The sequence below is a fragment of the Lagopus muta genome, chromosome 1 (genome assembly GCF_023343835.1).
Source record: "Lagopus muta isolate bLagMut1 chromosome 1, bLagMut1 primary, whole genome shotgun sequence".
Taxonomy (NCBI): Eukaryota; Metazoa; Chordata; class Aves; order Galliformes; family Phasianidae; genus Lagopus; species Lagopus muta.
The window spans coordinates 88,597,574-88,613,592 of NC_064433.1; the positions used below are offsets into that span (position 1 = coordinate 88,597,574).

The window sequence follows — 16,019 nt, forward strand, 5'->3', positions numbered from 1 at the left end:
AGAGGTGATGAAAATTGGTAGGCATCTTTTATGGAAAAGATTTATTATAAAACAGAGAAGAGAATTTCAGTCTGTCTTTTTTTTGCAGGTTTGAAGCCCCACGTGTAGGAAAACGTGAGCAATGTTCCAAATGGAGCAATTATTTACACTGATAACGAAATGAGGATTAACCTATCTATTCTATTTTGCAGGTGCCTGAGATTCAACGTTGTGGGAAAATGTATCAAATGAGCAGTGGTGTAAGAAAACACTACATGAAGAAGCAGGAGTTTGTTTCCCAGTTGGCCTTAAATCATAAAGCATTCTCAAATTACTAGAGAAAACATGACCTTGATAAAGACAAAGCACATTTTCTAGACAGAACTCACAGAGGAATTATGGGCGCTCCGCAGCTTTTGAATCCAGAAAGGTTACTACAAAATCCCCGAAGTACCAGTTATCCAAAAAGCCACATCCATTCCAAATACGTGATTGAAGCTTAGCAGCATGGTCTTTCTAGCACAAAGGTCTAAGGAAAACATTGCATACAGCTGGACAGGCAGAGAAAGCAGAGGCATTAATTGCCTTATAGAAATAAAAACAGCTGGTTCTGTAAGCTGCTTTAGTTATGAAATACGGTTAGAAGCTCTTCATCCACTCAGCTTTGAAGTCGTTCAAGAATGTGTCACTTTATGATGAAGTGTATAAGAAGCGTACAGAGGAACTAAATGTTCTTTTTTCAGAGTTTGAGTATGTGATTCTATTATCTGCTAAAAGGTGTGGAGCTTATTTAATAAACTAGTACTTGGAATCCAAAAAGAGTAATGCAGAAAGAAATTAAGATGGATGGAAAGCTCTAACAGCAAAAAGAAAACCCAACTCTTGAAGTACAGAGCGCACAAGCAAAAAGTGTATTGGTGTGATATTAAGTTTTGCAAAGCAGAAATCAAATGCATGCAGGAGAAGGCCTTTACAAGTCTGTGGTTAAAATACATGTAGCTTGTCCCATAAAACATCTGTTTTACATACAGGAAGGCCAATACAAACAGTAAATGCGCACGTTGTTTGAATATTAACAGAAGCAGAATGAAACAAATGCAGAGTGTGCAGAGGGGTAGACGTGCACTGCAGAGGAGAGTTTAATTGATGTTATGCAAATACAGGGATCTTTCAGTTGTTGATACGACTGAAGAGAACTTGAAAAGTTTTCCTGTTTTTTTGTTTTTTTTTTTTAATGTTATTTCTTTATTTTTTAAAAAAGAAATAATGACAGATGAAACCAAGGGATGTGTGTCAAGTTAGGAAAAAGAGCAGGAAGAGCTTATTTCACACATGTGGTATTACCTAATGGTGGCAGGTCACAACTCAATATTGTAATATTACTTGCTGTCTAAAGAGAGGGAGAAAATGTGCATCAACTCAGCCTCATATACAGTACAAACGTATCTAGCAACATCTCTTGAGGAGATAGTCTTTCCCAGAAGTTAGTGAAGGAACTAAATTAATGTTAAGCACTTTATCCAGCAACTGACTGTTCATAAAAACAATCACAAAGTTTGTGATGGTGAGAATTTTGAGTCTTTCACCTGTCTAGATCCCAAAGAAAGACGGGATGTTTGGAAGCATAAGATGGACTGGATGATCTTTATGTTCCATTCCAAATCAGTTTATTTCATTCTATGAAACCAAAAAGATGCTGTTACAGTTTTTGATCTCCAGAGGTGTGGCAAACATGCACATTGTCTAATTAATGTGTTAATTTATCCTCTAATAACTGTTTTACAATATCTTGCCATAAAAGTTATTTTTGAAGTCATATTCCGTGTTGTTAGCTGGAAATATTTGTGTGATTATGCTCACAGAAGGTCCATTGATGAAAAATGGTGTGTACAAATGAAATCAGCACAGAAATGTAGGACAGTGAAGGCCAACTGTTCCTGCTCAGCCAGTTTGCTTCCTGAATAGCTCATCACAACATCTGTATCACTTAGTAAGACGATCGGCTTGCTTACATTGAGATGCATACAAATTAATGAGTAAAAAAAAAATGAGGTAAATGAAAGATTTGTTCATTGTAGTAATGGCTCACACTTGCAATCTTAAGGGTTTCACTGTAAAATAAGCTGTTAAATAGTTCTGGAACTTAATAGTTCAGTAATGCCTCTGCTAATAATCCTCTGTGAAGTTGCAGATATTTGCATTAATTCTGCTTCCTTTTTCCTTCCTGAAAGGTAAAAAGAACACAATCAGTTTTTGGGTTGGTTTTTTTTTTTGGTAATTCTACTGGTTTGGCTTTTTTTTTTTTTTTGCCTTTCCTTTATTTGTATTAACATGAAAGGGTATAAAATTATGATCACAGCTGTGTACATTACATTGATATCAATGGCTGGCCCACTTTGAGAGATCTTTATGACATTTGAGGCACCAAAGAATTTTTTTTGCATTTGCAGAAAAGTGGTTTAAATGTGTCATTCATATATATTGCATACACACAGTCTATGTATATTTACATATATAAATACATTTAAAAACTTCAAACACGAGGGACTGTTATCAGCAAAATGCACTTTCACATTTTTATTTTTTTGCTTCAAGCTACCAACTACGAGTAATTTTTAAGGACCCAGTTAGCATCTTGAATGTTCCCAGACTCCCCTTTCTTTGCTTAACATCTGTTAAATTTGCTAAAGTGTATCTGGGGGGGGAAAAAAAGATGATTTTAAACTATTGCAGTTTTTAAAATCTGGGAACTCAATCAATAGATGTGACAAATGTTTGTGTAAAGTCCTTGAAGTGTACTTTGAATCTTTGGTGCTTTTTACATTTTCCTGGAGCTCCGTGTGTTTGCATATGCTTTAAAAACATGACTGAAACTTGTATTTTTTTTCTTTTGGTTTAAAGTGTGTAGATAAATGCATCTATGTACGTGCATAAACTGTGACCATAATTTTTTGTACCTGTATTAAACTCATTTTTGTTCAAAGATGCTTTTCTTGGACACCACCATTTGTTTATACCACGTGTTAAGAATATTCACATGGGAGAACTGGAAGACTGAATTCTTACATAGGTGAGCATTAGCTATCACCTAATGCCTATCAGAAATATCTTAAATTGACTTAAAGTGGCAAGTGGGTGGTAATTTTTTTCTTTTTAAGTAATGATTTTACTTCAGAAGACACTGTATTTGCTTCAGACTGTTCTCTAGTACCTGTTGGTATTCCCAGATAGTTGCAGTATTCAGTTATGAGCAAAAAGGTTTTCTAATGTGTGTGGGATTCTACATGCTTCTTTAGGATTCTTTAGTATGTTGAGTATTATCCTATACTAAGCCTGCAACTTTTAGGACTGAAAAAGGTTCTGAGTCTAGAATTGAAAGGTTTAGTCCCAGACATTAAACGTGTAATGGGAAATAATTCATCAGGATGTATTGCTTTGAGTCAGTAAATGCAGGAGTACATGTGTAATGTCAGCATGGACACTTAGGAAAATTGCCTCAAGTTACACATGAACGTAGGAGCATTACTGGATCAAAGTTTGTGCATTTTATTGCTGATAACCAGGTTTTAATAACGTGGCTTCAATTTGGATTAAAACTTTCACTAAGAAATACAATAACCTGATGGCAGTTCACTGTAAAGGTCATGTAAGCTCTAATTCTCAGAGAGTTGCCACTTAGTGGGCACCTTTCACAAAAGGTATAATTATTGAAAGTGGTCGTATCTGTGGGGGAAAGGTCACTGGTACTTTGGTTATTTAGCCATATTCATTGAAACTATATAAATTGTATAGTTTGGATAATTTATAATATTAAACTCTGTGATTTTTTAATATCACACTGAAGGTTCAGCTGTACTCATTTCTTTTATTGTTTAACACCGGTGGTATGGACAGAAGACTCAAAGGGGGCGGTAGTATTACTATTTTCTTAATTTATTTGGTACTGTATAACACCTTTCTGATTAAGTGCAGCGTATGCATTTGGGGACTCTGTTAATTTGTAAAAGCTGTTACAGGTTCAGCAAGAAAGGAAATTTGTGCTTCCTTGTTGAATGTTAAATTATTTTACTTTGCATTTTATATGAGAGTACAAATTAAAAACTGAGCCATCAAACTGCAATAAATCAACAGTAGTGTTTCATTTTAAGAACTTTTTTGTACTGTACATAGATTTGTTCAATAAAACGTTGTCTTTGTTGTTGATAGCAAGCGATCTTGTCTTTTGGGGATCTGCTCTGTGAATACGACTGCAATGTCTGGTCGAGCAGCGAAAGCTTCGAGTTCACTCTGAACGTTATTAGGCACCAGCCCCACTGCGAATACGCAAGCCGCTTGCTAAATTCATTGCCGGCGGCTGGCCGAGGAGCCTGAGCTCTGCTTGGGAGCAGGGGCGGAACCTAAGTGCTGGCCGCTGTTTCCGCCCGGTTTCTGTGGCCCAACGGACGCTGCTCCGCAGGGGGTCTGCGTGGAGCCCCGTACGGGAAGTCGATGTCGCTAGGGCGCGCCGTCGCTAGAGCTTCGGCCGGGGAGCGGCTCCAGCTCGGCGGCCGGGCCGGACGATGGCATCGCTGGGGCTGAGCGAGCGGGAGCAAGCCGGCTGCCGCGACATACTGGAGTTGCTCGAGACCGAGGAGCTGATGGCGCTGACGGACACCGTCACGAACCGTCTGATACATCCGGAGAACCGCCAAGGTGTGCGGATTCCCCTGCGGCGGGCAGCCTTCCTCCCCTCTCGCTCCCATCCCGGGGCGGGGAAACGGGCGCCTGGCCCCGTGCCTGAGCGCGGCGGCGGGGGTTACAGTCCGTGTGCCCGTGCGTTCGCTTTGGCCTCTGGCCGGCGGCAGCACCCGACCAGCGGCGGAGGCGGAACGGGCCCGGGCCCTGCGGAACACTTGGAGCGCCTCGGGGGCTGCGTCCGTGCCTGCAGGTTTTCTCCAGCCTTCTTCTTTTTTTTATTATTATTTTTTTTAGTTAGTGATTTTAGATAAAAGAGGCAGACATTCGGTTCTTCAGCTATGCTCCATTTTGTGTTTGAACGTAGTGTTTGTTGATATATAAACTGAGAATCCAATCTCGGTTTGGGTGAGAACTGGCTGCCAGCAACAACTGTAAAAATACATTTCATCTTGAGTTCCTAATTCTGCAGCAGAACCTTGCAGCTGAGTGTTTGAATGCTGCATTTTGGTGCACTGTCATTGTATTGCTATGCATGATGCTTATGTACATGAGCTTCCTAATATGGCATGAAGCAGCAAGCCCTAAGCACTCTGCCACATTAGAATCAAATCAACCTATTTTGAAGTTATGGGAAGCTGTGTCTCTGGGATTGTGGGTGAAATGCTTTGTGAACAGGAACCCTTACACTTCTGAAGGCACCTGGAGTTGAACAGCTCAACCTGAAAAATATTGGTAATTTCATTTGGAAAAGAAAGATGCATTGTTTTCATCAAACTAAAATAATACATGGCTCCATATGGTTAGCAGGGATTATAAGGTCGGTAGGTCTTCAGTAAAACCAGTGCTGGTTTTTGTACACGTTCCCCAAGGCTGCTGGTATCCTTTTGTAACGTGACTTGTATCTAGTTGCTTCGGATTTCAGCTTACAAACAAATTTATAGCAATTTGTGTATCACTTAGCGTTAGGTATGTTGGGAGGTACTAATGAAGAGCTTAAGAAATAGCAGAGGTTTGCGTTTTAATTGCGAGTGTTACAACTGTTGACCTCCATTTCTTCACTTTGCAGAGGCCATTCAGGCCATCTTGATTTACAGCCAAAGTGCAGAAGAACTTTTGAAACGAAGAAAAGTATATCGAGAAATAATTTTTAAGTATTTGTCAGTACAAGGAATTGCAGTGCCACCTTCCTCCGAGAAACATCAACTCATTGCCTGTGTAAGGCAGTACTGGGGTGGGAAGCTCACATCATGTGTCTCAGAATCAGGGGACAGAGCAACACATGCAGAGGTGAGTGCTACTTTCTGAAAGACCTCAGGATACAGAACAAAAAAAACCAATGCTCTAATGCAGGTCCATAGTGAGGCTTTTTGCATGTATTGGAGAAGGTGCTGAATTTCTTTTTTCTCTTTGCTTTTTTGCTCTGATTAAACAATTTGATGTGTCTGTGCCACTGTATCACTTGCCGAGCATAGTATGAGTGCATTTGAACTCTAATGTGTGGGTTCTTCATAGAATATAGAATCATAGAATGGCCTGGATTGAAAAGGACCACAATGATCATCTGGTTTCAACCCCCCTGCTGTGTGCAGGGTCACCAACCACCAGACCAGGCTGCCCAGAGCCACATCCAGCCTGGCTTTGAATGCCTCCAGGGATGGGGCATCCACAGCCTCCTTGGGCAACCTGTTCCAGTGTGTCACCACCTCTGTGTGAAAAACTTCCTCCAAATATCTAACCTAAACCTCCCCTGTCTCAGTTTAAAACCATTCCTGCTTGTCCTGTTGATATCTACCCTTGTAAACAGCTGTTGCCCCTCCTGTTTATATGCTCCCTGCAAGTATTCTTCATGCTTTTAAATTGAACTGCAAGTTAAAAACAGGGGATGTTGACAGATAATTCTGTAGATTTGAGGATAACTCAAAGCAGTGTTAGTGGTGTGGAAACTCTGCACAGTCCCTTGCCAATTTTTAATGTGATGGATGTTCTCAGAAGTTTTACTGTGGGCTGGGGATTTTCAGTCTTCTGCCAGCCATGGCAAGGATTAGCATTTGTAAGGGCTTGTTAGAAAGGGCTCTAGATATGTTACTAGAGGCAGAGCGATCAAAACAGCATTGTCAGTAAGCAGCGCTTCTTCTTAGGTCTTGCAGTTAATGGAGTATAGAGTGCATTTTTGAGAATTTTGTGTCACTGAAATGTAAAGTTTGCAGCAGTGCCAGTTCTATGCCGTTTTGCCTTCAATTTTAGTAACACTCAAGTTAATTTGAAGTTCATGTTACCACATTTGCCAACTCTCTGTTGAGCAATGAAATTTCATGGTTTTATTATTCCTGGATCTTTACCGTGCAGTTTTCAATAGCCTTGCTCTCTCAAGTACTTTATGTCAGTGACATAATGAGCAACAGCCCCACCAGCTGGACTGTTGGAGCTCTGTAGCTGTTGATAATTCAATGCAGGGAGCTTTCCTCTGGGGTTAGCTGATTAAAATGAAGATTTAGCTGAGAATTGCTTTTAAAACAGTGTCTTATGTGCGTGTTTGGAAAGAAAATGTTGCTTCTGCAAGAACGCTTCCAATTATTCACCTATGGCAAAGTTTTGTCATTGAAGATAGGTAAATGAATTTCTCCAAAGCACTTGAAAACATTCATGAAGAAAGAGATGTTCAAGGGTTTTACTTATTGTATACATATGATAGAATCATAGAAAGGCTTGGGTTGGAATGGATCTGAAACATCTTTCTTTGCCTTTTTTTTCCCCCTTAATCCTTTTGGTCCGCATTGTGCTGAAGACGTGAGTAGCAGAAACTTAACGTAATAGAATTAGAAGTGAAGTTACAGTTTCCTGTTTGACAGTTACAGGATTTCTATATAGAAGCCTCCAAACCTTTCATACTTAATTCTAGGAACAGACCAATTGACAAACCCTACAAAACAACTTTACATTTAGTTCCTTTTCACCTTACACTTGGAGAGTGTGTGTCTCTACATTAGGAAATTTGAATGATTTTTCTTAAGTAAAAAATGTTGTCTGCTGTAAAAGAGAGAAGAGAGTAAGTGAACTGCATATTAGTAGGAATTAAACAGACTCTTGGAACCGTACTTGAACATCCAGTTGTTGCCTTTCCTTTAGAAAGAACTGTGTTTATAACCAACTTAAAACTTAAATATTTAATTGGTAACCAACTTGTTGCCTATCTGCTTGCACTTCATTTTTACTTTTCTACCTGTACTTGAAGACATAAGAAAGAAGGACTGCAAAGAATGTTTTTTTATTTAAGCCTAGCCCATAATGGTGTTAAAAAAATGCACTACTTACTGACAGAACTCTTGGAGTGGTTTTCTGCCCTCTTCTGGTTGGATTCCTAATTGATACTCAGGTTTGCTACTTGCTGAGAATTTTGCTTCAAAATTTTACACACATTGCTTGACTGTCACTTTCAGCAACTCAGCATTAAACTCGGATATTATTATGAAGTATTTTTTTATCCTTATGTCTTAGATGAATTTTAGGAGTGTCGTATTCTGTAAAACAAGGTAAAGGATAGCACACAGCTTGTTCATGATCCTTAGGGAACCGGAGGAAGGTGTATTTTGAGTAGCTTCATACATTCTTTCACTAGTCTGTTCTTCCCTGAGGCTTCTAAGCAAGTCAAGAATCTTGAACCTTTCTAGGTTATTTGTTGAAGGGTTTGCTGTCTGCTGGCAATGTTTAAAGCACTACTTTAAAATACTTTCTTAACAGACTCAGTGTCAAACAAAGAATTTTATTACACTTTGAGGGAAGAATTTTATGACAGACTGAATGGAGTTGCCTTAATTCCCAGAGCAGGTATATTGTTTGGAAGTCCCTGCAGCCCTCCTGTACTGTTTAAGTGATCCATTTTACTATTAGAAAAGTAACTGAGGTTCACAAAGACTTTTGCTTTTGTTTGTTTGTTTGTTTTTGTTTGCTTTGAAGAGCAGCCATGAAGAACAGAAAATAAGCCATGGTTTTCTTTCATTTGTTTTTTTTTTTTCTATTAGAAACATACTGAAGACTACAAACATGACTTAGAAAGTGACCAAACACATTTTGGATGATTTTGGCAGTCTCAGTACCACGCAAAGCTAAATTCAGGCATGTGATCTGGTGCTGAGAAAGTTCTGGAGCACATTAATTCTTTGAATTAATAAGGAAGAACCTGAATTGTTCATGTGTTTTGTTGGCAAACTCTGTTGGCCGTGCTAAAGCACAAGTATTGCTGCTGGCCGCAAATCAGAAGTATTCTGTCAGCTCCACGTAGTAGGATGTGCATTTTCAAAAGGTGACTTCTCCATAAGTATTTGTTCTTGTCAGTTGTCTGAAGGTGCAGAAAGCTCCACAATTCGCAAGCTTGAAAGGTAGGAAGAAACAAGAGCTTCAAGAGGTTCAAAACATTTCTCTGCCCTTTTTTTTGCTATCATAGCATCACAGAATGGCCTGGGTTGGAAGGGACATCAAGGATCATGAAGCTTCAACGCCTTCGCCACATGCAGGGCCACCAACCTCCCCATGTAATACTAGTCCCGGCTCCCAGGGCCCCATCCAACCTGGCCTTGAACACCTCCAGGGATGGGGCATCCACAACCTCTCTAGGCAGCCTGTTCCAGCACCTTGCACCTCCTGGTAGAGACAGGATTTCTCTCTTGGATTATAAATAGCAGACTTGCAGAACTACATTTCAAAGAGCCTACTCAGATTCTCTATCCGATAGATGATTACTATCTTAAGAATTAATTTTCTTTGTTGTTTTCTTCAGCTACTCTGTCTCAGAGACTTGAAGATTTATAATGTTTAAAGTAAGAATTTAAATGACTTTGAACTGTTCAGACTGGTAAACTAGCGTGGTAATACTAAGTAGCACTAAGAAAATATTATTCTTAATTGCAGAGTCATGAAAAGAGGCAGAAGTCACAGGATGATGTTCGTAATCTAGGAGGAGAATTCTGCCAATGGTTCTTTGAACTCCTGAATTCTCAGCATCCTTTGGGAATAAAATCTGAAGAAACGTGGGGACCACAGCATTTCTGGGAGAATGCCAAAATGAAGTTCTGTTACAACACAGTAGAAAAAAATGTGGAAGAATATGATGGTGCAGAAATGGTGAGCCTTCGTCTGCTCTCATTGGTTAAAGAAGAATATCTTCTATTCAACCCTAACTTGACTGCTGATGGACTGAAATGTGCCATGTCTCGACATGGGTTAGTATTGGTAGCAGTGGCTGGCACAGTACATAGAAGCAATGTCTGTTTGGGTATCTTTGAACAAATTTTTGGACTCATTAGGTGTCCAATTAGAGGGAATACCTGGAAAATAAAAATTGTGGATCTTAAAATAGTTGGACAGAATGCTCTGGAGCCTGGAATGCAGATCGAAAAACCCGCCATCAAATACGAGTCAAATCAGCTGCAGGAGTGGTACGATGGGAAAGAACTGGCAGCGCTCGAACCTCACAAATATGAAGCAACGCTTTCAAAATTGGGTGACTGACTTACAGTGCTTAGTAGAAGATTGAAATGATTGCAGCAATGCGATTTTGTCTCTTTCTTGAGTCAGATTTGCTTGATGACAAATGGAAGTACAGAGTCTAAAGTATTCATACAGGTGATGGTTGGGGCACCTTTTGGACAGCTAACAAACGTTTAAACATATTACTGTAGACTTTGTAACTATAGTTGGGAATGGAGTTACTTACAGAACGCAGGTACGTTTGATTATGGGAAGTTTTATGTCAAGTTGGATGACCTTGAGATCACAAGCTGGGAGTTGCTTCTTTTCAGGAAACCATTTTAAAGTCCTGTCTGAGTTAAAGAGGACGTCCTTCCCTCTGCCCTTTTGAAATTGGGGCTGGTGAATGTCTGGATGGTCTTTTAAAAGTCCCAAGAAAACCATCTGCTGATTTGGGAATTTTTGGAGGGAACGGGCAGAATGAAGCAAATGGAGATGCTGCCTATTAATTCTGAATGTGATTTCTTTCCCAGCCTGTAGTAGTAGCTCACTGGGACGATGCAGAGGTTAGCACTGTTGAAATTTATATCCTTTATTTTCTTTCGCTTTACAGTTCCACCGTTGAGATGGTTTCCCAGGCATCTGTATCTAGCACTGCCTCTTTTGGATCAAATGGTTGATGTTATGACTTACAGACTTAGTGTCTGAAGCAAATGCTTTGATAATTATTTTGTATATACTTGCAACAGAGTTTCTAATATAATAATTGTAATTTTTATATGTTTTCTCAAAATTGGAATTTCTGTCTATCCTAGCTCCTTTATTATATTGTCCAGACAATGGGAATTTACAAGTGGTGATATAAAATAAATAAAGGATCTAAATACTACTGAAATTATTGCCATTGTAGAGTTTGACTGCTTTTTACAATTTTTTTTTTCTTTTCCTTTTCCTTAAGTGATTAATGGTGAAACTAGATAAAAACTTCTAGCGTCTTATTTGGCTTATTTAGGAGTTTTGTTTTTATTTTATAGCTTCACCAGTACAAGTAGTGAAAATGGAAATGTTCCATGTAGCCTGAGAACACTTCTTGTGTTTTTGATGTGTTTGTCAGAGAAGACAAGTGGTGAAATTCTGGGTGGATGAAGGGAAGCAGGAAGATTCAGGTATGGGATATACCAAGAAATACCCAGAACTGATTTTTACAGTCTGAATCTAAAATTGTTCTTAACACCAACATACAAACAAGAAATCAGAAATGATTTATTTTCTAAGCAAAAGTTCAAATACCGTGTTGGAATGTTCTTCCCCAATAAACAGCTGGGGTATGACTTACTCAGCTACTAATTTATAATAAATAAACATCAACCTAAAATTAAAATTCAGAAGAAATGGTTTCCTCGTGTCGAGAATTGCGTTCTTTGCAATATGAGGACAGAAGCCAACCCAGAGGCCTAAATGGGCACTTTTTCAACATTCAGTACGCAGATCTGTACTACAACAACACGTTTGGTCTTTTGCAGAATTGTAGTTTCTAGCTGGCCCAGTAACTGTAGTCAGTATGTTAAATATGAACACGATAAGGGTGTAGTGTTCATCACTGCTTTAAGTAGATTTGGTGTGAGCTGTCCCATTCTGCTCAGGTAAGTGTCCTCGCTTCCTTCTTCTGTCAGCGTTACTGATAGTGCTTCCTCTGAACAAGAGGCAGTAAGGACTGGTCCCAGCTAAAACTAGCATCCTCAGTGACTCTTCTGGCTGATCAGCTGTGTGACACGGCTGGCCACACCAGTGCCCACAGGAAAGGAACAGAGGATTTCCTTTTTTGCACAGGAAACAGTGCAGTGTCTGCTCTTTGTAGTCTCACCACCTGAGTATCTGGTAGGCACTGACGCTTGGGCAGTGTTAAGTAATTGTGGCTTTGCAGTTGTTAACTGTGACTTTTCATCCTATGATACACCTTTTTTTTTTGTTTTTTTTTTTTCTCCCAAGCCTGTTTTTGCTCTTACAGAAGCATACTGCATCCCTTCTAAATGCACTTAGCCTTACTTGGAAAAAGGATACCAGGATGGTTCAGGCTTTCCATTTGGGAAGGAGACACAACTGTATGCATTATTCAATGTGGAGGTCTAAAATCACATACTGAACTTTCTATCAATCTTCAGGCATCACATGCTGCAATGTTTTTTAGCTTGTGACTGATTTCTTGATCTTTTAAATCTGAACTGAAGCAGACGCTTCAGACTGTTATGCATGAAAAACTGGAGAGGTGACCTCTGTAAGGCAGTCAAGCTCTGTAAAGAGAAACAGGAAACTTTCAGAAAACTAAATAAAAATGCTAAGTGAAATATTTGTGTTATTTCTCCCGCAGCTTAACATTAACATGAACTGCTGTAAACAATTTTCTCCAGATAAATTTAATTTTAAACTGTCAGGCTCTTGTTTTGAGTCTCATTCTCCAACCCAGAACATGTGATCATCCCACCTTCTGTATAATGCCGATATCATTACAGAGAAGTTGACAATTGTAACACTGTTAAGAGTAGGGACTGTATATCCACTAAAAGGTGAGAGGTAAATTCATTTAGTCTGCCCATCAGTAAAGACTGATAGAATGCAGGTAAATAAGGCTATTTATATGGGCCTGTGTCTGGGAAGGCTGGAGGAAAAGAGTTGAGCAGCTGTGATGACAGCAGGTCTTGGAGTGCCTTGTTAATGGAGAAAGGGAAAACATTAAAGAGCAGGATTTTATTTACACTGACAGAACTTCTGCTAGTGTTAAACTCCTCAGTTTGAGTTTCAGCTCATGACTGATGTGAATTTCAGACTCTCTGCAAAGTTTAATAGCATGTATGTTACACAAGTAAATTTGGAATGCACAGTAATGCCAGTTAATTGCAAGGATCCTCTTTTTCAAGCTCATTCACAGCTGCTAGTACTAGAAAGGAATGACCTCTTACAAGTGTTGGGTTAATAAACAGTGCTGTAATCCTTGCCCTATCTCCAGGAAATCCAGAGGCTTGATTCAGTCGGGCTTTTCGCAGCAGGTATAATAGCATTTTGGTGACATCTGGTGGCAGATTCATTGTTTGCCTGTAGTTAGTACTCGAAATCTGTGCAGCGATGCAGGCACAGCCACTTAAGGCTTGCTGTAGTGAGAGGAGAGGAACTCCTCTGAACGGTGCCTGTTTTATCCCTATGTGTTTTTGTGTTTTAGATGCCGAGCTGGGACTCGGTTGCCTTGACCAAAGAGAAGGCCTGAAGGCAATCGTTGGCCCTTGATAACAGGCAGATGTTTTGAAGTATTCAGCTCATCAGCCATGTCAAGTTGTGATACTCAGGAAACCTGTTGTTCTAGAGCTGGGGAGGGAAAAGTTATGGTGATAAGACTTCCTGGCAATAAGATTTCAGCTGACTTAACATGCATTTTTTTCACATCTGTTACACTGTTGTTTTTTTTTTGTTGTTTGTTTTTGTTTTGTTTTATTTTTGTAGAATGTCTTCCTCGAGTGCCTGGGATCTTGCAGGCAGCACAGCTGCTGTTTCTTAATATTGCCTGTGACTGCAAATCTTAATCACCTCTTGGAGCTAAGGGAAGGAAGATCACTCTCATTCAGAGGTAGTCTGTGAAGATCTTGTATTTGTGAAGAGGTTATGGTTCAAGCTGTATTGGCTTCAGTTGTAAAACTGAAGTAAAAAGCACCTAGAAATTCACTGTCATTAGTTGTTAAAGCAGCCATAGCTGTTTTTCATGTAGGCAGTTACTGAACAGGCCAGGCAGGTTTATGTAGTTGCTAGAGAAAGGGAGATTGGAACACAGCCTGAAGACAGATTCCTCTTCTGTATTTTGTCTGGATGGACTCAGCTCTGGGAGAGGCAGGCATCTGGTGCAAAGAGCAAGAGACATGTAACTCGTGCACACCCGCCAGTTCTCTGCGCTGTGAGAGCTTACTTGCAGGGGGAATAGCATCATGGTGCATGTGCAGCAGTAAATCACTCATTTTAAAACCTGTAAAAGCCAAAGCTTCTCATCTAGATTAGGTTTTGGTGCTTTGCCAGTTTTCATAGGAGACTAGCAAGAGAAAGGAAACAGCATTTTTTAGTACCTTAACTGCAATTTAACAAAACAAAAGAAAGATTCATCTCTTATCTCAGAGCTTTCTCCCTAGTGAGCTTATGAACCCCACCACATGCCCGAAGGATTGCCTAAGAACCTCAAAAAGAAAAGCAGTTACGATGTTTAAAAATGGGCAGGAGCAACCTTCATGTGAGAAATGAGTGAGTAGACTTGTATTTCTTAACCAGGAGAGGTCATCAGTCTCGTGTTTTTCCTCTTCCTTTAATATGTCTTCTACACTTTTCCCACCTACTTTCTTTACCTCTCATTCTTGGTCAGATCGCAGTGCCTCAGCTGTCTTGACAGGCATTTTGGTCTTCGGGTATTTTGCCCAGAGAGGTTGTGGATGTTCCATCCCTGGAAGCGTTCAAGACCAGTTTGGATGGGGCCCTAGGCAGCCTGGTCTAGTGTCTGATCAGGAGGTTGGTGGCCCTGCCTGTGGCAGAATAGTTGGAACTTGATGATCCTTGAGGTCCCTTCCAACCCAAGCCATTCTGTGATTCGATGATGATTCTGTGATTCGATGATGATTCTGTGATTCGATGATGATTCTGTGATTGTGACTAGTTTGAAAAGATGCTGAGGATGCTTTCAACTACTTAAATGAGAGGGGAGGTTAGGGAAGAAGCTCCTGTAACAATAGATCATTGGCCTACTTATAACAGCCATATTTGCAGCTCCTTCTTCTCTCAAGTTATTCCTCAAGATGTGGCCAAAGGATGTGGCCAGGTCAATCTCTGACAAGGAAACGTTCTGTGACCATGCAGATCCCACCACGATGCAAATCTGTTCTTCGTGTCACTAGCAATGCACCAAGAAATCCTTCTGTGAGATGCCAGTTGTAACTAAGAAGCAGTGAACACATGATGGAATTGTTTCAGTTTGCATTGGAAATATGTAAAAAATATTTCAAGCTTGCGTTCAAGCATCCTGGCTAACTCCAAGTGAGCAATTAAAATTACCATATTGTAATTCCAAGATAGATCATGTATTTGAACTTAGTGAATTGCAGAAGCTCACAAGCATATAGAAAAATGTTTTTGCATTTTGTCTTGAGAGCTATCATGGCTAATTTGTACCTAGAAGGTTATTTTAGATACCCTCCATTTTCCCACAATCATCTAGATAATGTGGATGAGATTTGCATTTACATTTCTGCCATTTCTCACAGTTGCTATTCTAAAGCAAACCATTTATAGCACTTAGTACTTCTACTGTAGGAAGCATTTTAGTTCAGGTCAGGAAAGTGCTTTAGAAGCAAATATCATGACTGCAGCCACACACACAATCAGCAAGTTTTTGTTCTCATTACAAGGCATGCTTGAAGCATGTACTCCACTTCCCTTTTGCATGAAACTAAAGTAGAGGCAAGCTCCAGCACTGCACCTGAGGTGTGCTGCTCTGTGTGAAGCATTCAGTCCACAGCACCAGCATGGAGTTAGCTGGCAGCAAGCCCCCATGTATGAGTACTTTGTACGCTGCTGGCGTCTCAGCAACAGCTGTTTCATGCTCCTGTTGCACAGCACTGTTTGCTAATGTAAACACAGCTTAACGGTGTTGAAAATGGTATTATAGCCTTCTTAGGACTAAATTAAATTAGTTTCCAACAGAATACATTTTTAAAATGTGCGTGTATGTATATTTAACAAGTCTTTCTCTCACTTTATAACGTTCCCTCACTAGAATTGCATGTCATGTGCAGTAATGGTCAGTTCTTCTTTAACAGCAATAAGCGTAAGACATCATGTCAGTTCTTGTTCATCTATTCCTTTCTCTCAGTTCATTA

At 39.8% G+C, this 16,019-nt stretch overlaps 2 protein-coding genes across 4 annotated transcripts in view; both read left to right on the top strand.

The window, feature by feature from the left end:
• The window catches only part of ZNF654 (zinc finger protein 654), a 35,112-nt gene extending 34,311 nt beyond the window's left edge, over positions 1 to 801 (top strand). For all 3 annotated transcript variants that reach the window (XM_048949647.1, XM_048949654.1, XM_048949653.1), the window contains one exon: positions 192 to 801. In XM_048949647.1, coding sequence (XP_048805604.1) covers positions 192 to 199 — 8 coding nt within the window. In that variant the 3' untranslated portion in view covers positions 200 to 801. The remainder of the gene's footprint in view (positions 1 to 191) is intronic.
• Positions 802 to 922: 121 nt separating this feature from the next.
• C1H3orf38 (chromosome 1 C3orf38 homolog) lies at positions 923 to 11,014 on the top strand. The gene is made up of 4 exons (XM_048949666.1): positions 923 to 3,049; positions 4,186 to 4,671; positions 5,723 to 5,943; positions 9,562 to 11,014. The coding sequence occupies exons 2-4, from the start codon at positions 4,539 to 4,541 to the stop codon at positions 10,159 to 10,161; spliced, it is 954 nt and encodes a 317-aa protein (XP_048805623.1). The 5' UTR covers positions 923 to 3,049; positions 4,186 to 4,538; the 3' UTR covers positions 10,162 to 11,014.
• Positions 11,015 to 16,019: the final 5,005 nt, after the last annotated feature.